The sequence below is a fragment of the Oryctolagus cuniculus genome, chromosome 5 (assembly GCF_964237555.1).
Source record: "Oryctolagus cuniculus chromosome 5, mOryCun1.1, whole genome shotgun sequence".
In the NCBI taxonomy this organism is placed as follows: Eukaryota; Metazoa; Chordata; class Mammalia; order Lagomorpha; family Leporidae; genus Oryctolagus; species Oryctolagus cuniculus.
The window spans coordinates 145030932-145056007 of NC_091436.1; the positions used below are offsets into that span (position 1 = coordinate 145030932).

At 44.4% G+C, this 25076-nt stretch overlaps 1 protein-coding gene across 12 annotated transcripts in view; it reads right to left on the bottom strand.

Annotated features, from left to right (window-relative positions):
- Positions 1 to 25076, bottom strand: part of KIF13A (kinesin family member 13A) — a 243192-nt gene that overhangs the window by 76431 nt on the left and 141685 nt on the right. For all 12 annotated transcript variants that reach the window (XR_011388751.1, XM_008274127.4, XM_070074313.1 and 9 more), the window contains 5 exons: positions 17704 to 17796; positions 15106 to 15286; positions 12179 to 12266; positions 7461 to 7595; positions 6657 to 6769 (listed from right to left, as the gene is read on the bottom strand). Coding sequence is in view for 11 of the 12 variants with exons in the window: in XM_008274127.4 (XP_008272349.1) it covers positions 6657 to 6769; positions 7461 to 7595; positions 12179 to 12266; positions 15106 to 15286; positions 17704 to 17796 (610 nt within the window). In the remaining variant the exon portion in view is untranslated. The remainder of the gene's footprint in view (positions 1 to 6656; positions 6770 to 7460; positions 7596 to 12178; positions 12267 to 15105; positions 15287 to 17703; positions 17797 to 25076) is intronic.

The following is a 25076-nucleotide window of genomic DNA, read 5'->3' on the forward strand; positions in this document are numbered from 1 at the left end:
TATACTTCCTAATCTCATTCCCTTTCAGGTTTTTTTAAAAAATATTTATTTATTTATTTATTTATTTGAAAGGCAGAGACACAGAAAGAGCAGGAGAGACATAGAGGGAGATCTTCCATTTGCTGGTTCACTCCTCAAATGTCCACAACAACAGGGGCTAGGCCAGGTTGAAGCCAGGAGCCTAGAGCTTCTTCCAGGTCTGCTATACGGGTGCAGGGGCCCAATGACTTGAACCATACTCCACTGCTTTCCCAAGCGCACTGGCAGAGAGCAGGACTGGAAGTGGAGCAGTCAGGACTCAAACTGGTGCCCACATGGGATGCCGGCGCTACAGGCTGGATTAGCCCACTATGCCACAGTGCCAGCCCCCGGTTATACTAACTTTTGCAAAAAGGTTTCTGCTGAATGTTTCTTCTGGAGATCTCCATGTTACACCCAGAATTCTGCCATCATATAAGTCCAGGGAATGAAGAGTTAAAGTTATATGGGATTCATTCCTGCAGAGTTTTTTTGTACCATGAACCTCCAAAGGACTTACAGGTAGCCTTTTTCAAAACTATTTGTTCTGGGATCTTTTTTTTTTCCCCCAGGACCATTTGCAGAACCTAGTGCTTGTGCAAATGCTCTGACAAAAACACTGGGGTCTCCCTGTCACAGTCCCTAAAGCATGTGTCCCAAAGAACAGATTTTTCCTGTCCTTTCTGGGTTGCCTGTTAATGGCAAAGACGTCTGTCCAGGCATTTGTTCAGATGATCGGACCCTGAAATGTCTAAGCTGTAAATTTCCAAGGTTCCTCACCCTGATTAAAGGACACAAGCTGGCCACTTTTATTCTCTCCCAATACAAACACATGTTTGGTGATTTCAGCAATATCCATTTGAAATGAGGTCTCTTATGGTTTTTAGATATTTATTTATTTATTTGAAAGGCAGACAGACAGAGACAGAGAAAGATCAATCTTTTATCTACTGGTTACTCTCCAAATGGCTGCAATGCATGGGGTTGGGCCAGGACAAAACCAGGAGCCAGGAACTCCATCTGGGTCTCCTACATGGGTGGCAGGAACCCAAGTACCTTGGCTAGTATCTACTGCTTTCCCAGAAGAGCTGGATTGGAAGTGGAGCAGCTGAGACTTGAACCAGCACTTTGAAAATGGGATGCCAACATTACAAGTGGCAACTTAACCCGCCGTACCACAACACTGGCCCCGAAAGTACTAAGAAACAAAGAAGACTCACAGAAAATACTCAAGATGAAAAATGGGGGACTGAGTCACATGGAATATTAGAAATACTATGTTTAGGAGCTGGTGCTGTGGTGTAGCAGGTAAAGCTGCTGCCTGCAGTGCTGACATCCCATATGGGTGCCAATTTGAGTTCCGGCTGCTCCACTTCCAATCCAGCTCTCTGCTCTGGCTTTGGAAGCAGTAGAAGATGACCCAACTGCATCCATGTGGGAAACCTGGAAGAAGCTCCTGGCTCCTGGCTTGGGATCGGCATAGCTCCGGCCATTGCAGCCATCTGAGGAGTGAATCAGTGGATGGAAGACTTCTCTCTCTCTCTGCCTCTGCTTCTCTGTACCTCTGCCTTTCATATAAATAAATATCTAAAATAAAAAAGAAATACCATGTTTATAAGTTATACTATAACAAATTACATGACACAATCCTAGAAGAAACATATATGAATATCCCTATAACTATGGTTCAGAAGAATCCATTTGTGAACATGTTAGCATACACTTCGTTATTAACTATAGCAACTGAAGTGGAAATGAGATGGGGAAAGGTATTCATTAGATGATCATTTTTTGCATTTAGTGACTGGACATGGTTGAGAATAAAACACAACCATTTCCAACACCTGAGGGCCTTGGACAGAGTGGTCCGTGACCTAACTGAGTGCCTGGAGAAGCTGAAGGCAGCAGCCTGAGCAGAGGGGAAAGGCTTCCGCGCTCCTCCTCCACCCGGCAGACGGCAGCAGCCCGGTGCGGAGCTGGCGCCGTGCAGATGGCTCACAGGTGGCCTCTCCTCCTGAGCGCTGAACATGCCGCAGCATAGCCACACAGCAACTTCACGCTGCAAATGAAGGGGGTAACATGCGCTTTAAGGCTCTTAAGAGCTGCAGGAGACATGAAGCTCCTAAATCCTTAGCCCATTAAGTAGACACTGATGTCTGTGTGAAGTCCCTGACAGGTCTGCTTAAGAGGATTATTAATGCTGCATCCAAAGAAGCACAACTAGAGGCTGAGGGAGCTCAGGGAACGTGGCAGGATTTCCTTAGCTGTAGTGTGCAACCGGGAACTGATTTTTTTTTTTTTTTAAGATTTATTTATTTATTTGAGGGCAGAGAGAGAGGGAAAGACTTCGAGAATCGTTTGTGGAACTATAAATAGTAGTTTCAATTTATTATTTTCTTTTACTTTATCAGTAAACATTTGCATATACAGCTTCCTATGTGGTAGGCGCTGTTCGAAACACTTTACCAAAAGCAAGTAATTAAATCCTCGTAAGAATCCTACTCACAAGGTGCTTTCTGCATCCACACCTTACAGATGAAGAAACCGAGGCACAGAAGGATCACACAGCTTGCTTATACAGCCAAGGAAGCGCAGTGTCTGCTCTGGGCCACCCTCCCTGCTCCTCCGGGCTGTGTTATAGAGTTCTTGCCTGTGTCCAGCAGGGCCCCCTATTCCATGGGGGATATCTCTCAGTGCATGCCTGAAACTGTGACTTGCACCAAGCCCAAGATATACCATGCTCGCTCCTCTGCATAGGTACCCATGATAGAATTTATCAGTGAGGCACAGTAAGATGAACAATAATAACGGTGACATAGAACAATTCTAACAAAATATTGTAGTAAGAGTTAAGTGATTGAGGTCTCTCACAGTATCATGCTGTACTGTCTTCACCTTTGTGATGATGTGGGATGCCCCAATGCCTGTGGGAGGAGATGCAGTGAAGTGGACGGTGTAGGGAAGGTGACACAGTGTTAGGCTACAGTGTAAGGACAGTGTAAGGGTTACTTGAAGACAACAAGCACTGTGATAGTACCAGTCCATCTGTCAACTGAGACGTGTATTAAGTTTTTGTTTTTTTTTTGTTGTTGTTGTTTTTTTTGTTTGTTTTTGTTTTTTTTCTTGACAGAGTGGACAGTGTGAGAGAGAGACAGAGAGAAAAGTCTTCCTTTGCTGTTTGTTCACCCTCCAATGGCCGTCGTGGCCGGTGCGCTGCGGTTAGCGCACCGCGCTGATCCGAAGGCAGGAGCCAGGTGCTTCTCCTGGTCTCCCATGCGGGTGTGCAGGGCCCAAGGACTTGGGCCATCCTCCACTGCACTCCCGGGCCACAGCAGAGAGCTGGTCTGGAAGAGGGGCAACTGGGACAGAATCCGGCCCCCTGACCGGGACTAGAACCCTGTGTGCCAGCACCGCTAGGCGGAAGATTAGCCTATTGAGCTGCGGCGCCCGCCCAAGATGTGTATTAAGTGACCAACACATGAGGAGTGCGTATGGGATGGGTACACTAGACAAAGAGATGATTCATGTCCTAGGCTAAACGGCGTGAGATTTCACCACACTACCTGGAAGAGTATGCAATCTAAAACTTATATTTATTTCTAGAATTTTCCATTTAACATTTTTTGGTTCATGACTGACCATGCAAAGTGAAACCAAGGATGGGGGGGAGCTACTTTTTTAGTTCCTGTGGCCCCTAATGTATTCACACAATCATCCCAAAGGTCTGCCTTCCACACTTTCTGAGGACAGAGTCCCATCTCACACATTCCTATGTTCTCACGCCTAGTCAGTGTTTGATACACATCTGCTAAAACAGATCCAAAGAGTGCAGGTCCATACTACCTATCCAAAATCTGTTTTTCTTTTAAGATGGACTGATTTATTTGAAAGGCCCAGAAAGAGAAAGAGAGAGAGAGAGAGAGAAAGAGAGAGAGAAAGAGAGAGAGAGAATATCTTCCATCTACTGGCTCATTCCCCAAATGGCTGCAATGGTAACACCTGGGGCTGAGCCAGGGGCCAGGTTGAAGCCAAGAGCCTAGAAGTCAATCCAGGTCTCTCACATGGGTGCAGGGACTCAAGGACTGAGCCATCACCTGCTGCCTCCCCAAGTGCTCATTAGCAGGAAGCTGGACTCAGGAGTAGTCAGGACAGGAAACCAAGAACTCTGACATGGGATGTGGGCTCTCATCCTGCAGAGTCCTGACCCCTGTGCCAAATGTGCAAATCAGCACAGATGTATTATCTCACAGTTGTGGAGGTCAGTTCAGGATGCATCCTCCTGGGCTAAAATCAGTGGTGGCCGGGCCATGTTCCCTCTGGGGGGGAACCTGTGTCCTGTGTCCTTGTCATTTTCAGCCTCCACAGATGCCCCCATTCCCTGGCTCATGCCTCTTCCTCTATCCTCAGGCAGGCAATGGCTGGTCAAAGTTTCCTCACCCTCTTTCACTCTGCCTCTACTTCTCCTATCTTCGCTTTCTACTTGAAAGGGCTCTAGTGATTACTGTGGGCTTACCTGGATAATCTCACCATCTCAGAATCCTGTACTTAATTACACCTGTGAAATCTGTTGCTTTGTAAGGTAGCCTACACACAGGTTTTTGGAATTAGAATGTGGGCAAATTTGGGTGTGGGAGGTGTTATTCTACCTACCTCAAAGTCTAAATTCCTTTTTCATTCTCAGCATCTATAGCAATGCCAGACTCATGCTAGAGGCCTGGGATTTTATTTATGCTATTTAGTGACTCTAAACATCAGTTTCCTTGTCTTGAAAATACCTGTTATGCTCCCAGAGATAAAAATACCTATTTTGAGCCTCACTGAGCACATAAAGTGTTCTGAAGGTTATCAAGAACCCTGGTCCTATCCCACAAACTAGCAGTATGGAATACACTCCACTCATTTGTGAAAGACCTAGTACATAAATTAAGAGAGACAGTAGGATGCCAAGAGGATTCCACTCTGCTCAGTGAGCAGTTAACAGAAAAGAATCACTTGCTAGAGGATCTGAACCATGTTATCACATGGCCTTGGGGTAGTTAGTCCACGTGGGGCCATGACATAATAGAGTATCTAAGTTTAAGGGTGGCACCATTAGTATCTACTCTGGGACAAAAGTATTCAACAGACTCTTTTAGGCACATGGAAAGTGGCGACCTCAAGGACAGTTTAGTGGTTGATCCTGGGTTCTGGATCCTGCGTGCAATCAAATCCCAGATCTGTACTTAGAGTGTGGTGACCTGAGACACGTTACCTAACAGCTCTCTGCCTTAGTATTCTCATCTGTAAAATGGGAATTAGAGGCCCCAACTCCTGATGCGGATGTGAAGATCAGATGAATCATGGCATAGAGAGCGTGCAGAACAGGCCCTGGCACTGGCAAGAGCTCACTGGAAGTCCATGCTGCTCTACATTGAGGCCAGTCACACACGTATGCTAGAAGTTCTCACAAGCCCCTGCACGAACTTCCCAGTATTATCTGACAAGCTCAGCGGGCAGGTGAAGGGTCACACAGCTCAGCACAGGTTGGCGAGCCTCCAGGAGGGGTGACAATCTTGTCTTTGGTATCTACTCCCTCACCCAATTCTGCATTTCTTTTCCTTTTGCCTGAACTAATTTTGGAACCCACAGCAACGGTGCCAGCGTGGGATCCTACAAAGTCTCATCATGAAATAGAGTAAAATCCTTTGTTATCAGAGCAGGAGACAGGAAGACTGGATGATTAACTCCCTAAAGTAGCTGTCTTTCCCAGTGAATATGGCTGTGGTTGTCTGATGGGGTGGTGGGGGGGTGCAATATTTTACTTCAAATTTTCTAACTTTTGTGAACTAAAATCAAGATATGCTAACATTTTAAAATGCAAGCAGTATCAACATGTTCTTAAATATATTCCCTCTTGTTAGATTCTGTGTAAATGATGGCTCAACAGGAATAGATAATAACTAGTCAAAACTACTTTCTGCTGAACTTGGAATAATGATAGATTGTGCTGATTATAAAAATAACAGCTACAACAATATTTATTCAGTGCACACTATATTTTTATATACCAGGCACTCTGGGCATTTAATCGCCAACAATCCTATAAAGTATTATCATTATCTCCATTTCACAGATGGGCAAAATGGGGCGCAGAGTGGCGAAATCGCTTCCCCTTGATACACACTATAGTAAGAGGCAAAGGCAGGATTAAACCCAGGCAGTCTGGCTCGAGAGTCTACCCTTCAATATAAATTCTGGCCCCTCCCACCCCGTGTTGGAAGGCAAGGACTTGGTCCTACATGTCAGGAGTCACCCTGGGGTACCTCCTGCCAAGTCTTTTACTGGGGCCTCTGCACGGATCTCCTTGGTTTACCCAGCAAACTCCCGCGTGTCTCTTGCCATTCTGCTGTCTTTCAGCCTTTACTGCATCACTGGGCCCACAGCAGGCATTCAAGGCAAACAGTATAACCTTGTAGAGGGATACAAAGCAGATATTCTTTCCAGAATGAGCTCTCTGAGTTGGCTGAAGATGGGAGTTCATTTACAAAGTTGTGATTTGTATTTTACCTTACACAGCATTACATGAATACACAGCTACACATGTGAGCCATTTTTAGCAGGGTTGCACCTCGTGGGTCATCTCGCGCCAGCCGCCTTACTTGTTAATGTTGCTGCCTTCCTTCAGTCGCTCTCCCGCGGCTCCTGTTTTGGACACTCTTTCACTACCCGCCAGGTCTACCAAGCTGACCTTACTGACTTTCTCTCCTGAGTTCTAGTTGTGGGAAACAAGAGAGAAACAACACACATTAATGCAGAAGCCATATGACCATCTGCCTCTATGTTAGCACTTTAATTCACAGCAACCCCAGTTATCCATCTCACTCTAATGCAGTAAACTTCTCCTGATTTTCAGCAGTCAGAAGAGCTACCTGAACTAGCAATGGATTTCACTGTCAACATTTCCATTGGTGTGCAGAGGAAGCATTTTGTTTTGCAGTTGCCTAGAAAGAACACACAGCTTTCCAGAAAAGAGTCAGAAAGCTGGGCATTTTATGGGGCTGTGAGGGAGTATCAGGATGTGAGGCTCCCTGCACGTCTGCAGTAAACCTTTCTTCTGAAAAGTGTTCTTCAGGCCAATTGCTGTGGTTTCCTCTTTCATACCCCTCAGTGATGATGCAGTAGAAATATTTGTTTGAGGGCAATTTCAGTATGAAACAATATGTATTAAAAACTTTATGGTGATATCATCACATCTTTAGGAAGTTTACACAAGAAATCCAATTTAAAAAATTACATGTAAAGGGAGCCCCCCCCCCCCAATTAAATGATTTAAAAAAAGCATCTCCTCTAGCAAGAAGAACCAATGTGAAATGCCAAACCACCAAATCCAACCACGAAACACTTCACCATGTGGACACCTCGAGTTCTTCCACCCTCCCCAAAGGCTCCGTCCAATCCCTCACCCCAGACTGCAGGTCGTACAGCGTCTGCGTGATTATGATGTTGAACACAGCATGGGAGCGGCTGCTCTCTTCATTCATGTTGGTTGCAGCTACTGTCCGAGACTTATTTCCCTCAGACATCAATGACTCAATATCCTAGAGGCAAAGCATAAGGAACACCCTATGAGTAAAGCAAGAACACAGTCCTGTGCACCAGATGTATGCATTCATTGTGGTCCCCCTGATGCTTCTCCTACAGCCTTCCACAAAACCTCTCTGCTCTCTGTCGCTCCCCGTCTTCGTGGAGGAACGACACAGGACCCTGCGCTGTTCTTTTGTCTGCTCGGCCCTCCCCGGGTTGGCTACCGACCCTTCCACCTCCGTGGAAGGGCGGTTCCCCCTAGCCACTCTCCCCACTTCCGCGGGGGAGCGGCACACCGCCGGCCGGCTCTCTCGGGGGCTGCACAGGTGTTCCTTCAGATGTTCCCCTTAGATGTTCCTGGTGCATGTTGTCTCTCTCCTCCTTTATAGTCCTCTTCCACCAATCCCAACTCTGCTACCCACACGCCGAGTACGCTGCTCTCCTCCAATCAGGAGTAGGTCCTAGAGTTTATTGGTTGAACTGGAGGCAGCTGTGTAGAAGCTGTTTCTCCCTTCTCAGCGCCATATTGTGGGAGAGCAGATGCATAGAATAAGTCTTAATTCCAGTAACTTAGTCTAGTCTGGGTTGCTCCCCACAGATCCCCCTTTCTTTTTATTTTTGGCGTTGATACACGCCTGTCTTCGGTGCCCCGCGGCACACACTCTGCTCTGCTTGCTGGAGTTGCCCACAGGTGCTTACAAGCCCTACCAATCAGGCAAACCGAATCTGGGTCCTCTCTTCGCCATGTTGTGAGGAGGTTTTTAGGCGCTGATGCGTGCCTGTGTTCAGTGCCCTGCAGCGCATTCTCTGCTCTGCTAGAACTGCCTGCAGGTGCTTACAAGCCCTAGCAATCAAGCAACCGAATCCAAGCCTTCTCATTGCGGTATTGTGGGGAGACTTATTGGTGTTGATTCGTGCCTATCTTCGGTGACCTGCAGCTCATACTCTGGTCGAGCTGCCTGCTGGTGCTTATCGCCTTACTAATCAGGCAGACCGAATCCAAGCCTTCTCATTGCGGTATTGTGGGGAGACTTATTGATGTTAATTCGTGCCTGTCTTCGGTGACCTGCGGCGCATAAGCTGCTAGCCGCCCGCAGGTGCTCACCATCTCCCTAATCAGGCAGACCGAATCCAAGCTCTCTCATTGCCATGTTGAGGGGAGGCCTTATTTTTTTCTATTTCTCTATCTCCGGGCATTCCTATCTCTTCCATCTTACTTCTATCTGCCAGCATTGCTATTTCTCTCATTTTACTTCTAAATTTCTGTTTCTCTTATCCCTGCGGCATCCCGGCGCCTGCCCCGAGGCTGCTTCTCGGCGGCTTCCCGGCTCTGAGCCGCTTCAGCCCGCGCTTCTCTCATCTGCGCGGCTTCCCGGCTTCGTGCGCGCGCTCCGCGGTCTTCGCGCCCCTTTGCGCCCGCACCACGGCCTCGCACTAGCCCCGCGTTCCCTATCTATTCACGCCCCGTGCTCTCTCTGCACGCGGCGGCTTCCGCGAATCACACAGCGTAGCTCACGTTTCCGCCACCGGCATTCAGTCCAAGTTCCCCGGACTAACCTGGCGAATTCCAACCTGGCGGCCCACGTCTCTGCCTCTGGTTCCAGATTTTCGCCTTTTGCTCCCCGGGCTGACTTGAAGAATTCCAAGCTGGCTTACGTCTCCACCTCGGCCTGCCCCTGTGGCTTCAATTTTCCTAACATTTTTCTCTACCCGGTATGTTTCCCTAACTTTTCTTCCAACAACAATATTCCCCTCTCATTTCTCCCAGTTTCTCCCCACAGTCCGCATCCGAGTCCAAGCCTCCTCCAGGTTTCACTTTCGCTTTCAATCTCCTAGCTTCCCCGCCATAGTCCGCATCAGAGTCTATGAAAGCTTTCACTTTCGCTTTCAATCCTAACTTCTTTCCCACAGTCCATATCCGAGTCTATGCCTAGGCTTTCAATAGCTTCTTCCGGCACCTTTTCCGTCCGGCTTTTCCCTAGGCTCTTTGCTAGTCTCTCTCTCTGGTATTTTCCCACTTCTTCCCGTTTCTTCCCTCCTAGGTTTTCTATCCGAGTCATGGCACCATTATGTTGCTCCCCCTCTTCGTGGAGGAACGACACTAAGCCCTGCCTAGGCTTCATATCCGAGTCACGGCACCATTATGTCGCTCCCCGTCTTCGTGGAGGAACGACACAGGACCCTGCGCTGTTCTTTTGCCTGCTCGGCCCTCCCCGGGTTTGCTGCTGGTTCTTCCCGGGTTGGCTACTGACCCTTCCACCTCCGTGGAAGGGCGGTTCCCCCTAGCCACTCTCCCCACTTCCGCGGGGGAGCGGCACACCGCCGGCCGGCTCTCTCGGGGGCTGCACAGGTGTTCCTTCAGATGTTCCCCTTAGATGTTCCTGGTGCATGTTGTCTCTCTCCTCCTTTATAGTCCTCTTCCACCAATCCCAACTCTGCTACCCACACGCCGAGTACGCTGCTCTCCTCCAATCAGGAGTAGGTCCTAGAGTTTATTGGTTGAACTGGAGGCAGCTGTGTAGAAGCTGTTTCTCCCTTCTCAGCGCCATATTGTGGGAGAGCAGATGCATAGAATAAGTCTTAATTCCAGTAACTTAGTCTAGTCCGAGTTGCTCCCCACAGCTCTCCTCCACTGAGAGCGGTTTCAGGTTCCACCTCTCTCAGTTCTAGTGGATTAAATGTTTCCCCTATCCTTCTTTCCATTCTCCAATTGTTTTCTTTCTCTGTTAAGTTCCTGTTTTTTTTGTTTTTTGTTTTTTTTTTTTCTCCTTGGCAAGTTTCCAGGAAGGCTAAAATATCCATTGAGACTCCATATACTCAGTAACTATGCTATGGTCAGTAGATGTCCCCTAAATTTTATGTGTTGGAAACAAATTCATGTTAATGGTATTTGGAGATGGAGTCTTGGGAGGCAATTATGATTAGATCAATCACGAGGGTAGATTCCCCAGGAAGGCACTAAGGGCTTTAAAAGAAGAACTGATGAGCTGGCGCTGTTGCTCACTTGGTTAATCCTCCTCCTGCGGTGCTGGCATCCCATATGGGCAGCGGGTTCTAGTCCCGGTTGCTCCTCTTCCAGTCCAGCTCTCTGCTGTGGCCCGGGAAGGCAGTGGAAGATCGCCCAAGTGCTTGGGCCCTGCACCCCATGGGAGACCAGGAAGAAGCACCTGGCTCCTGGCTTCAGATCGGTGTAGCTCCGGCCATAGCGGCCATTTGGGAGGTGAACCAACAGAAGGAAGACCTTTCTCCCTGTCTCTCTCTCTCTCTCACTAACTCTACCTGTCAAATAAATTAAAAAAAAAAAGAAGAAGAAGAAGAACTGGTGCACTTGCCCTCTCCCACTAAGAGATGCCTCCAGTATGTCATGATTGCAGCAAAAACACCCTCATCAGGTGCCATGGAAATGCCAGCACCAAGCTCCTTAATGTCCCAGCCTCCAGAACCAGCTTTAATTCTACCTCTCCTGTGCTTATCAGCCTGGGGAGCTGTCTGTCACCTGCTTATGCTCCTCTCTCTTTCAAAATTACAGTGCTCCAAGGGCAGAGGATTTTCCTTCTTTATCTTTGTGTACCTGCTGCTACAATGACTCGATATCCATGGGTTCTTAGAAAATGTTTGCTGAATAATCCTCATGAAAGAAGAGTTTTCCTGATTTTGTACACAAGGATGCTGAAGTTCATGGAGGCCAAACAGCCTTCCCCAGATCTAGTAGGACATAGAGCTGGGATGCAAATCAAGAGCTCCCAGGCTCCTACTAATAAATGCTGTCACGCATGGATCCTAACGCAGTCATGCTAAGAATCAGGAACTTTGTGAAGGTGTGGACTCAGCACCTTTAGATTGGAAGCGTTCTCATTCACTTCAGAGTCTCAATGTTTTGAAAGTGGTGACTGTGCCCTATTTCTCATGTGAACAATACCACATACATCTTCATTTAACTGGCTGGAGAGAGCTACCTCACAGGTTAATTTTAGTTATACTACATCAGATGTTATAGTAGGGCAGCCACACTGCCGAGATAACACAAGTACAAGCAGGAATCTAGCCATTTATTCATTCCCACTTCAGCAACAGAGATAGCAGTTTGTGTTGTGAGATTTTCAATGCAATGACCATAGAAATAAGGACAGAACATCAAGGCCCATCTGAATAGGGCATCGATTTCAAGGAGTAGGAAAACAGATTAGGAGGTAGAGCAGTGATGTCAAGAAACAAGAGACCCCAAAGAGTGAAAGGTGACAGACTTATCCACGAGGAGGGGTTGAATTAACAAGCAGACACCGTTTGGATTATCGGATGTGTCTAGAAGGGTGTCATTGGCAACTTAGGGAGATCTGTTTCAACAGAACAATCTTAGTGACAACATCCAGGAGCCACAAAATAGTATGCCTCTTGGCCACACCGTAAAACCTGTACAACAATGTGGCATGCAGAGCACGAATGGGGGTGGGGAGGTGTGTGCAGATGCGGGGTCTCCAAGAACATGATATGATATGAACTGATATGCTATAAAGCATCCACACAAAATATACCCAATATTACCTACATGCTTGGATATATTGATTTTTTAATGACATTTTTAAAAACTGATACTTACCTCAAAACTAGTGACGGCCAGTTGAGATAAACCATCTACATATGGTCCCAAAACTTTATGCTCTCGAACTTTAAGAGATTGTCTACTTCTGTGGGAGGGAAGAAAAGGAATAAATGAATCAGACCAAATTTGGAAGCTTTTCTTTCTTCTTAAGTACCCAGAAATTAAGACTAGAATTATAAAAAAAATTTTTTTACTGGTCAAAAAATATTCTAAAAAAAACCTTTATTTGGATTAGCAAAACAGCATTCCATAAGAGGAATGTCTTTTATACTCTGATTTCTATTTAAAGTAATGTACTATTTAAAAAGTTCTATCTCTAGACCTAAACTAAACAACCAGTACACAGAACTAGGTTAGGCTAACTTGTTTTAGTAGATGAAATTCAGTTTCACATAGGGGAAAAAAATAGTGAAGCAAAGAACAAAGATAAAATTTAACCTTGAGGTTATTTTATAAGAAAGTACTCCAGGGCTGGCACCATGGCTCACTAGGTTAATCCTCTGCCTGCGGTGCAGGCATCCCATATGGGCGCCGGTTCTAGTCCCAGTTGCTCCTCTTTTGGTTCAGCTTTCTGCTGTGGCCCGGGAGTGCAGTGGAGGATGGCCCAGGTGCTTGGGCCCTGCACCCGCATGGGAGACCAGGAGAAGCACCTGACTCCTGGCTTTGGATCGGCGTAGCTCCGGCCGTAGTGGCCATTTGGGGGGTGAACCAACGGAAGGAAGACCTTTCTCTCTGTCTCTCTCTCACTGTCTAACTCTGTATGTCAAATTTAAAAAAAAAGCACTTTTCCAGTAAACAATGTTTTAAATTTTGAATAGCGAATGATATTGAACTATGTTTAATTTACTTTTCCAAGCTGCATTGATTTGTGCTGCTTCTATGCTAACAATTTTATACAGAAAGTGAGAGCACAGCACAGAAGTTGTAGTCACTGATATTTATTCTATATTTAGAACTGGTTCTACTCGAGATTTTAGGGCTCTTTTGAATTTTTTAAATGGAAAATCTGGTTTGGGACTCACTTGAAGAGCTTGTCAACCGACAATTGAGGTTAAAAGCAAAGCTGCATATGTTTTTACCGTATTGTGTGTGTCATCGTTTTCATGGCATTGAATATTAATCACTTTTCAAGTGAAGAGTCAATTCTTGGCATCACTCAAGTGTGGAAAAAAGGAAGTAAGTATCACTGAGTGCTTCCAAAGTCTTGGTGTTGCTCCCTAAGCACTTCGGTTATCCCATTTAATCCCACAATGTTTCTACAAAGTAGGTTTTACTAACTTTAAGGATGAAGAATTCAATGTGACAACAAGCAATTCTGCTGTTCTGTAAACAGGGGCAAACCATAATGCATGTATTCAAGAAAGCTACCCTGATACACACAAGCCAGCACTCAAGCTCACTATGCTCCCAAAGCCAGGGATTCTGTGACTCTGTTCAGTAGCAGGACACAGTAAATCTATCACTTTACATGATTGGGATGGGGTCTAATATCTGGAATTCTTGCACACTGATGGGGACAGTGTAAATTGGTACATCCACTTTGGAAAAGTTTTTACTCTTTAATAAATGTGGAGAATCGGTCTCCCTTGACTCAGTTCCACCCTTTGATGCAGTCCCTAGAAACTCTGCATCTGTACACCAGGAGTCCTATATAAGAATGGTCAGAGGAGAATTGTAATGAGAAAAAGTGGAAACCACACCAACACCTGGACTAAGTTATGTTACAATGGAATATTGAACAGTATTAGAAAATAAATGCATTGTTACTGCATATATATGAATGAATGACACATTGAGGGGGAAAAAGGCAAATCATTCCTTCATAGGCATTAAATAATAACTCTTCCAAGTAAATATATTTCTTATGACTGAGTCATTTCCTTTTTTTTTTTAATTTGACAGAGTTAGAGAGAGACAGAGAGAAAAGTCTTCCTTTCTTGGGGCCCATATTGGATGCTGGTGCCACAGGAAGAGGATTAACCATGTGAGCCATGGTGCTGGCCCCGACTTAGTCATTTCCTTGACTCCCTAATTTTGATCCTATACTTTTGATTTCATCTAAGATTTCTGTGGCCTTCTAAGTGTTCTGAAATGTTACATATCACAGAGTTGTTAAAAGAATTTAAAAATAAATTTTAATGACACGAGAAAGCATTCATTATGCTATTAGGAAAAATCAAGATGAATTCAAAATCTGCATTTATGAAAAATCTCAAAATGTGAGAGGAGTATGCACAGACACAGGTCAGACACACAAAATCAAAATGCACCAAGGTATTAACGGTGGTTATTTTTGAATGGTGGGCTTATAGGTCATTTTTATTTCTTTTTACATTTTTGTACATATTTCTACAAATATGTGTTTTAAACCAGTTCAAATTTAGTTGACAAAAAATAAAATGCCCCCCCCTTCTATGAATCAAAGTTATCTAGTGTCATAAAAACACAGATGTCTAGGTTTCACCATTTCATGTGCTGCTGAATCAAAGCATGTACAGGTGATGAAACTCAGGCCAGTGGATCCTTCAAAAGCAGCCAGGGAAGGGAATGACTTGCCTAGGCCAGGTTGTTTCAATCATCCAACACTTTACCTTCAACCTAGAATTTATTTTAAATACTAATGGAAGAACCAATGTGTCCCTTGTAACTCAATTTTTATGAATAGTCCATAGTGCAAACAAAATTTACCTATAGTAAACCATCTTTTCAGATGGCATGCACAGACATAAACAACTTTCAACATGAATATAGGCCAGACTGTAGGAACCATGGATATGTTGTGAGGCTTTGGGTAGCTCATGATTTCTCAGTTTCTCAGAGCAGTGAACAGGGCTCAAATATATATATTCACTTGCAATTTTAACCTCAGGATTATTTAAAGAAATTACCTCTAGTTACAAGCTGAATTTCAACAACTGACTCACCCTTTGGGGTCTAAAAGATCACGAACTTTCTCATTATAAATTTCCATATATGATACTTCCACTTTAAAGGTGTGGGACTCATTTTGCTCCAAAGAGATTCTTTTAAATAAAGCACAACAGAGCCTTGGAATAAGGCCCAACTGCTCAGCATGGCCCATCATGGAGAAGGACTTTCCTGAACCTGGAAAAGAATAAGCATAAAGAAGGAAGGGTAGAAGAGAAAGCAAATTTAACACTTCAATCATGCAAGTTTTCTTTATGTAGGAGCCAACATCACTCAGCACAAAAGTGGCAAAGTTGGCCCTCAAGCCCACCCCCTGGATATCACACCTTTCTTTCTTTAACTATACTCAGTCTCTGGTCTGACTCGCACTGCAAGGTTCAGAGGGGCCTTGTTTACAGGTGAATGTGTATAAATATAACCATTAAAATACATCATTTTAAAAATATTGCAAAATTCCAACTATACATTATTAAGTAACATTAACAACTTTGTTGCTACATTCCATTTTTATTAAGATTTATTTTATTGGCCAGCGCCGCGGCTCACTAGGCTAATCCTCCGCCTAGCGGCGCCGGCACACCGGGTTCTAGTCCCAGTCGGGGCGCCGGATTCTGTCCCGGTTGCCCCTCTTCCAGGCCAGCTCTCTGCTGTGGCCAGGGAGTGCAGTGGAGGATGGCCCAGGTGCTTGGGTCCTGCACCCCATGGGAGACCAGGAAAAGCACCTGGCTCCTGGCTCCTGCCATCGGATCAGCGCGGTGCGCCGGCCGCAGCGCGCCGGCCGCGGCGGCCATTGGAGGGTGAACCAACGGCAAAGGAAGACCTTTCTCTCTGTCTCTCTCTCTCACTGTCCACTCTGCCTGTCAAAAAATTAAAAAAAAAAAAAGATTTATTTTATTTATTTGAAAGAGAGTTATAGAGAGAGAGAGAGAGACAAAGGAAAGGAGGGAGGGCGTGGGGGAGGGAGAGAGAAAGAGATCTTCCATCTGCTGGTTCACTTCCCAAATGGCTGCAACTGCCAGGGCTGTGCCAGGCCTAAGGCAGGAGTCCGGAACTCCATTTGGGTCTCCCACATGGGTTGCAGGGACCCAAGCACTTGAGTCATTTTCTGCTGCTTTCCCAGGCACATTAGCAGGGAGCTGGATTGGAAGTGGAGCAGCTGGGACTCAAACTGGCACCCAAATGGGATGCTGGCAGTACAGGTAACAGCTTAAAGCACTGCACCATGATGCCAGGCACTGCTGCTGTATTTCTATAATTGTACATTATGTTATGTGTATTTTATCACCCAAGTTTCTTAGATAACCTATAATTTGATATTAGGCAGTACTGTTAAAATTTATTATTAATTTTCAACTTATAGTTGAAAAAAATCAAAACAAAACAGCAGTTTAGCATGTTCCTGGCTGGGCCACTAGTCTGTTTTTGTTGTACTTGTTTCAACTACCTGGTGAACCAGCCTAGGTTTCATAATTTATCACCACCTTTATTCTGGTGAAAGTCCTCAGTAGAGGATGATGTGGGGAGCAGCCCGGACTGGACTGAGTTACTGGAATTAAGACTTATTCTATGCATCTGCTCTCCCACAATATGGCGCTGGGAGAGAAGTAAACAGCTTCCGCACAGCTGCCTCCAGTTCAACCAATTAACTGTAGGACTTGCTCCTGATTGGAGAGCAGCGTACTCGGCGTGTGGGCAGCCGAGTTGGGATTGGCGGAGGAGGACTATAAAGGAGGAGAGAGACGGCATGCACCAGGAACATCTATGGGGAACATCTAAGGGAACCCGTGCAGCCCCCGAGAAAGCCGGCCGGCGGTGTGCCGCTCCCCTGCGGAAGTGGGGAATGCGGCCAGGGGGAACTGCCCTTCCACGGAGGTGGAAGGGATAGTAGCCAACCCGGGAAGAACCAGCAGCAAACCCGGGGAGGGCCGAGCAGACAGAAAGAACAGCGCAGGGTCCTGTGTCGTTCCTCCACGAAGAGGGGGAGCGACATAATGGTGCCGTGACTCGGATATGAAGCCTAGGCAGGGCTTAGTGTCGTTCCTCCACGAAGAGGGGGAGCGACAGATGATGCTAGGGTTTTTCTGTAGTTTTTACTATCACATTTATGCTGAGGAACTGGTAATTATTTTTCTAGTTCAAATACAGGTTAAAACTATAATTTGGGAAATGACACTTAATAGTTTGAAACTAGCTTTGCTCATTAACACTGAAATTACTCAATTACCAAAAATGGTTACACCTTCAAAAAGAGGCTTACCTCTGACCATCTAACTCATTTATATCCAGAAAGTCGGAAGCAAGTTTCTGTCGCTTCACAAAAATTCTTTTTCTTTCTCTTTTTTTGGTAAATGTCTATTTATTTATTTTGGGAAAATGAGAAGAGAGAGTGATCTTCCATCAGCTGCTTTGCTTCCTAAACGCCCACACCAGCCAGGGTTGGGCCAAACCCTGGAACTGCATCTGAGTCTCCTCTGTGAGTGGCAAAGGGCCCAAGCACTTGAACGGCTTAACTTGCTGACCCATAATGCCCAATTTTTGAGTTTCAAGGAATGCACACTTAAAGTCATTTACTGTAGATGAGAATAAATTCTTACCTGTCTGCCCATATGCGAAAATACAAGCATTGTACCCCTGAAAGGCTTTCTCAAGAATCCCTTCCCCAAGGCACTTGAAAACTACTTCTTGACCTAGAAAGAAAGACAAACAACAATTAAAAACTAAAATAAGGGAATGATTTTTTCTTGAAATGTCTGTATTAACAGCAATTTTCTCTTTCTATAATGGAATGTTAAAAGCAAACTGTGTGCCTAGTATGTGCAGGGCAATGCATTAAAGAACTTAACACATGTAGTTCTACTTCCACTTCCAAACTACATCTCAGCACCTGGGTAATGTGTGACTCCACACACAGTTTCCCTCTGAGACATTTCTCTAGGCACTGAAGTGTCCTTTCCATTGGCAGTGGAAAATACGGAAGTATCATTCAGATTTGATTTAGTGCCTTTTGATTTAGTACAAAAAAGTCATTAAATATCACTTGTCTTCTCTCCCCCACTGCATTCAGAGTTTCCAGTGAGCAAGGTCAACACCACAAACAGTTTGGTATCCCCCTCAGCATTTAGCATGGTGTTGTGTTCATGCCATGTGCTGAAAAATTGCTCCTGGCTGTTGGTGGAGTGACAACTCTGGCTGCTATTAGGAGACTCACAGGCACTGCTCACCTGTGTTCCCAGAGGGGTCACAGGGACAAGTTCTTTTTTTTTTTTTTTTTTTTTTTTAACTTTTATTTAATGAATATAAATTTCCAAAGTACAGCTTATGGATTACAATGGCTCCCCCCTCCACAACTTCCCTCCCACCCACAACCCTCCCCTTTCCTGCTCCCTCTCCCCTTCCATTCACATCAAGATTCATTTTCAATTCTCTTTATATACAGAAGATCAGTTTAGCATATATTAAGTAAAGATTTCAACAGTTTGCACCCCCATAGAAACACAAAGTGAACAATACTGTTTGAGTACTAGTTATAGCATTAAATCACAATGTACAGCACATTAAGGACAGAGATCCTACATGAGGAGTAAGTGCACAGTGATTCCTGTTGTTGACTTAACAAATTGACACTCTTGTTTATGGCCTCAGTAATCACCCTAGGCTCTTGTCATGAGTTGCCAAGGCTATGGAAGCCTTTTGAGTTCACCAACTCTGATCTTATTTAGACAAGGTCATAGTCAAAGTGGAAGTTCTCACTGGGATCTCACTCACAGAGATCTTTCATGTAGGTGTTTTTTTTTTTTTTTTTTTTTTTTTTTTTTTTTTTTTTTGCCAGAGTGTTTTGGCTTTCCATGCCTGTAATACTCTCATGGGCTTTTCAGCCAGATCCAAATGCCTTAAGGGCTGATTCTGAGGCCAGAGTGCTGTTTGGGACATCTGGCATTCTATGGGTCTGCTGTGTATCTTGCTTCCCATGTTGGATCATTCTCTCCCTTTTTGATTCTATCAGCTAGTATTTGCAGACACAGTCTTGTTTATGTGCTCCCTTTGGCTCTTAGTCCTATCATTATGATCAATTGTGAACAGAAACTGATCACCGGGACTAGTGAGATGGCATTGGTACATGCCACCTTGATGGGATTGAATTGGAATCCCCTGGTATGTTTCTAACTCTACCGTTTGAGGTAAGTCAGCTTGAGCATGTCCCAAATTGTACATCTCTTCCCTCTCTTACTCCCACTCTTACATTTAACAGCGATTACTTTTCAGTTAAGTTTCAACACTTGAGAATAACTGTGTATTGATTACAGTATTCAACCAAAAGTATTAAGTAGAACAAATAAACAAAAAAATTACTAAGAGGGATAATGTATTAAGTTGTTCAACAGTCAGGGCAAGGGCTGATCAAGTCATCATTTCTCATAGTGTTCATTTCACTTTAACAGGTTTCCTTTTTGGTGCTCAGTTAGTTGTCACTGATCAAGGAGAACATATGATATTTGTCCCTTTGGGACTGGCTTATTTCACTCAGCATAATGCTTTCCAGATTCCTAACAGGGATCACTTTTCAGTTAAAATTTAAACACCTAAGAATAATTGTGTGTTAATTACAGAGTTCAACCAATAGTACTAGAACAAAAAAAAAAATACTAAAATGGTTAAAGTATTACATTGTACATCAACAGTCAGGACAAGAGCTGATCAGGTCACTGTTTCTCATAGTGTCAATTTCACTTCAACACGTTTCCCCTTTGGTGCTCAGTTAGTTGTCGCTGATCAGGGGACAGGGACAAGTTCTGTTAGATAAGTCTCTGCATCACCTGCAGGTCTTGGGGGGTTGTTTGTCGTTTACTACAGTGGAGTCTAGCGGCAGAGTAAAGGAGTGACAAACATTAAAAACACTGGAGGATGCATTTACTACACTTTGAAATTGATGAATTTCTTCTTTTTTTAAATGAGATTTATTTATTTATTTATTTAAAAGTCAGAGTTATAGAGAGACAGAGATCCACAGGTTCATTACCCAAATGAATGCAACAGCCAGAGTGTGGGGAGCAACTCAGACTAGACTAAGTTACTGGAATTAAGACTTATTCTATGCATCTGCTCTCCCACAATATGGCGCTGGGAGAGGAGGAAACAGCTTCTACACAGCTGCCTCCAGTTCAACCAATAAACAGCAGGACCTGCTCCTGATTGGAGGAGAGCAGCGTACTCGGCATGTGGGTAGCAGAGTTGGGATTGGTGGAAGAGGACTATAAAGGAGGAGAGAGACAACATGCACCAGGAACATCTAAGGGGAACATCTGAAGGAACACCTGTGCAGCCCCCGAGAGAGCTGGCCGGCGGTGTGCCGCTCCCCCGCGGAAGTGGGGAGAGTGGCTAGGGGGAACCGCCCTTCCACGGAGGTGGAAGGGTCGGTAGCCAACCCGGGAAGAACCAGCAGCAAACCCGGGGAGGGCCGAGCAGACAAAAGAACAGCGCAGGGTCCTGTGTCGTTCCTCCACGAAGAGGGGGAGCGACACCAGAGCCAGGCCAGATTGAGACCAGGAACTCCATCTAGGTCTCCTACGTGGGTGGAAGGGGCTTAAGCACTTGGGCCATCTTTTGCTGCTTTCCCAGGTACAACAGCAGGAAGCTGGATTAGAGGTGGAACAGCCAGGACTTGAACCAGCATTCATATGGGATGTTGGCATTCTAGACGGCCCCTGAAATTGCTGAATTTCTAACACTCACCCCCATAATTAAGAGAATTCAAGTGATCTTCTTCTTCTGTGCTCTTATAGTCCTCAGAACATTTTCATAACAGCATGTGCATAAACGACTGGTTTAACTACCTGTTTCCTCCACTGAAGTTGGAGTCTATAATCTGCTTATCCTCGTAATCCTAGTGCACAGTACAAAATGCTTCATAAGTGCTTATTGAAAGAATGAGTCAGTTGAACCTTTTTATCCTACACAACACTCAAAAATGATATAACACAACGCTAGCTTTCGGTTGTGTTTTACTTTTACACAAAGTTGGATCTGAATTTAGCAGCCTCTTGTTACATTACGATATATCATGATGGCAGAACAAGACTCATGTAAAAAGTGTGTCAACATGAAACAAGGGATAATATTTGCAACCCTTAGGCTGGCAAAAAAAAAAATATGAACTTCTGACAACATCAAATATGGCTGGGTGGAGGAGAAAGGGATTTTCATAAGCTTCTTGTGGGAGAACAAATGGATACAGTCATTCTAAAAGAATACCTGACAGCAGCTGTCACAGAGAATACTCCCATATTCTCTAACCCATGGTGAGTAATTGCCACTGTGCTGTTATTTATAACGGTGTGAATGGGAATCAAGTAAAACACCAATTAGTATGGTAGTGGGTAAATAAAATGTGATTATTTATATGATGTAATACTATACAACATTAGAAAACACATTTATGTGTAAACAGTGCTAGAAAATTTTAAAAATATTAAGTGAAAGGAAAAAAGCCAATGTGTGTGTAGGGGAAGAGAGAGAGAGGATGCAGATATACAATGACATATAAATATATATATGGGGCTGGCGCTGTGGTATAGCAGGTAAAGCCAATGCCTGTGGTGTTGGCATCCCATATGGGTGCCAGTTCCAGGTCTGGCTGCTCCACCTCTGATCCAGCTCCCTGCCAATGCACCTGAGAAAGCAGAGGAAGATGGCCCAGGTATTTGGGACCCTGTACCCACATGGGAGTCCCAGAAAAAGCTTCTGGCTTTGGATTGGCCCAGTTCTGGCTGCTGTGGCCATTTGGGGAGTGAACCAGTGGATGGAAGATCTCCTTCTCTCTCTGCCTAGTCTCTCTTTCTCTGTAACTCTGCCTTTCAAATAAATAAATAAATCTTTAAAATATATAGAGAGAGATGGTGTGTATACGATATATACACAAATCAACATGATGTGTATAAATGTGTGTATGTACTTGGAAAGAAATAACAAACTTACTTTATCTTATTTTTCTTTTTTTTAAATTTTATTTTGCTCATTTGAAAGGCAGAGTTACAGAGAGGGAAAAAGAGATCCCCCATCTACTGGTTCACTCCCCAAATGGCCACAACATTTGGGGTTGGGCCAGGCTGAAGCCAGAAACCTGGAATTCCATCCAGGTCTCCCATGTGTGCACAGGGGCCCAAGAACTAAGGCCATCTTCTGCTATCTTCCCAGGCACATTAGCAGGGAACTGGATCGGAAGTGGAACAGTTAGGACCCGAATTGGTGCCCACGTGGGATGCCAGCATTGCAGGCAGTGGCTTAACCCACCTATGCCACAACACTGGCCCCATCTTATTTTTGATTCCTACCATCTAACACACAGCCTGGAACCCAGGAGATATTCACAGCATGTTGGTGAAATACACATATATTTTTTTAAATGGGTAAAAAAATCAAGAGTATTTTATAAGGACACAAGTTTGTTGAGAAGATGGCTAGGTATACCCTGAAAAGAAGAAAATATGGTCAATTATTCACTATACATATATTTTATTTTCAAAAAGATTTATTTATTTGAAAGGCAGAGTTACAGAGAGAGAGAGGGAGGGAAAGAGACAGATATCTTCCATCTGCTTGGTTACTCCCTAAATAACTGCAATGACTGGGATTGGGCCAGGCCACAGCCAAGGTCTTAGGATTCCATGGTGTTCTCCCACATGGGTGGCAAAGGCCCACATACTTGGGCTATCTTCTGTTGCTTTCTTCCCCATATGCATTAGTGGCCAGCATTCTCACACATTCACACACACACACACACGAGCCCACCACCAGAGCACAGGTGTCCACCTAATGCCAGGCAAGTCTAAAGGCCTTTGGGAAAATAAGTAACTTTTAAAGTTAAAAATTTAATTGTGGTTACCAGAGGCTGGGAAGGAAGTGGAAAGGGAGAGATGGAAAAATGTTGATTGACAGGTACTAAGTTATACCTGGATAGGAGTAATAAGTTTTGAGGTGACTATACATAATGTTAATTTAACATATATTTGCCTATTTTAAAAAACTTAGAATTTTGGGTGTTTTCACTATAAAGAAATGTTAAATGCTTGAAAGGAAAAATACATTTACCATGATTACATATTACACCATGTATACAGACAATGAAACATCAAATAGTACCCTACACATCTGTAGAATTTTTATGTCTGTTAAATTTTAAAAATAAAAGCTTTTTTTTAATTCCAAAAAACTCCTTTGTTATAGACAAGTGTGATGGTCTGGTACTCACTGAGAAAGCATCTGACTATCCTGGTGTATAATCTCTCATACATGTCAACATCTTTCTTCTCCTAGGTTTTCTCAACTTTTTATTCTATGTGTATTCCCGAGTCCCATGCCAAAAGGCAGGCCTTAAACCTGGAGCTGAGGCCTGCCTTGGAGAAAACCCAGAACTAAGCTCAGCCTGCACTCTGGCTTGTCAGAACTGCTGTGGCCCTTGCCAGGCCCAAGTGCACTTGATGGTTCTAACAGCAATGTTTTCTCCCTTTCTTGGCTCAAGCTGCTGAATGGAGCAATCTTGTTTGATCTTCCAGACTGGTTAACCAGCCCCCAGGCAGGGAGTGCTGTGAGGTGGGGCAGGAGAGGCTTTAAGACTTGGCTAGGTCCAGCATTCTAAATGTGATTCATGATTTAATTCATATTTAGTAACTTGAACAAAAAGCTAGAGTGCTATGGTTTGACTGCATCTCCCAAAGTTCAGGTGCTGGGAATCCCCAGTGCAGCAGTCTTGAGAGGTGGGCACGTTAAGAGGTGATTACGTCATGAGTATTAATGTTGTTATCTGGGGACTTGGGTTCTTATAAAAGAGAAGCAGCCTCTTTGCTCTTTCTCACCACGTGATGTCATCCACTGGGTTACCACATAGCATGAGGCCCTCACAGGATGTGGCTTTGATCTTGAACTTCACAGCCTCCAGAACTGTGAGCCAGTAAATTCCTGTTCTTTATGAATTGCCCAGCCTGAGGTATGCTGTGAGAGCAGCACAAAATGGACTAAGACAAAGCCTGAATTGATGAAAGGACTCAACTGCAGAGAGGCACTATGTCACAGAGATTTTATTATGGCTGCAAAGAGCCTGAAGTCATTGGCCAACCCAGAGTTTGTATCTACCGCCATATCAAGTAGTGCAATATAATATTTCTGGTTCCTGTTCCTAGAATTAGGAGGAATTATTTTCCCTATATTCCTTCAAGAGCAAATCACAATATGTCTTTTTCCTTGGTAGGGATGATCTTTTAAACTCAAGATTATTAACTGGGAAAAAGCAAGGTCAAATGCTGAAGGTCTACATGAAGCAGGTTTATGATACAAGTTGGGGCGGGGGAAGTGGGGAGGAACAAAGCATGAGGACAGTAAAATGGCATGAAAAATAAATCAACTGACACAACAATTGTCCAGCACATAAAAATATAAGTAGGGATGATTGTTTGACCCGGTGGCTAAAATGCTTGCATCTGATACAGGAGTGCCTGGGTTTGATACTGAGCTTTGATTCCTGACTCCAGCTTCTTGCAATTGCAAACCCTGGGAGCAGCAGTGATGGCTCAAGTAATTAGGTTCCTACTACCCACATGGGAAACCTGGATTGAGTTCCGGGCTCCTGGCTTCAGCTCAGCAATCACGGCCACTGTAGGTATTTGGGGAGTGAACCAGTAGATGGGAGCTCTCTAACTCTCCAAATAAATAAAAAAAAATAAAAATAAGTTACATGAGCCAATTTCAGCTTAGCTTACGTCCAAATTATTGCACGTACTAAGCAGGACTTGAATTAACCTATTTATTTAACTGGTAAACTATTATTTATGCTAGCAAGGAGAAAGAGAATTATTAATAACTGTCCTGTTTGCATTGCATTTTACAAATCATTAACTCCTCACAATACTCAGGAAGGGTAGGTATGAATTGTGACTGATAAAGTGACTGGGGCTCTAAAAAGGCTAAGTCATTTGCT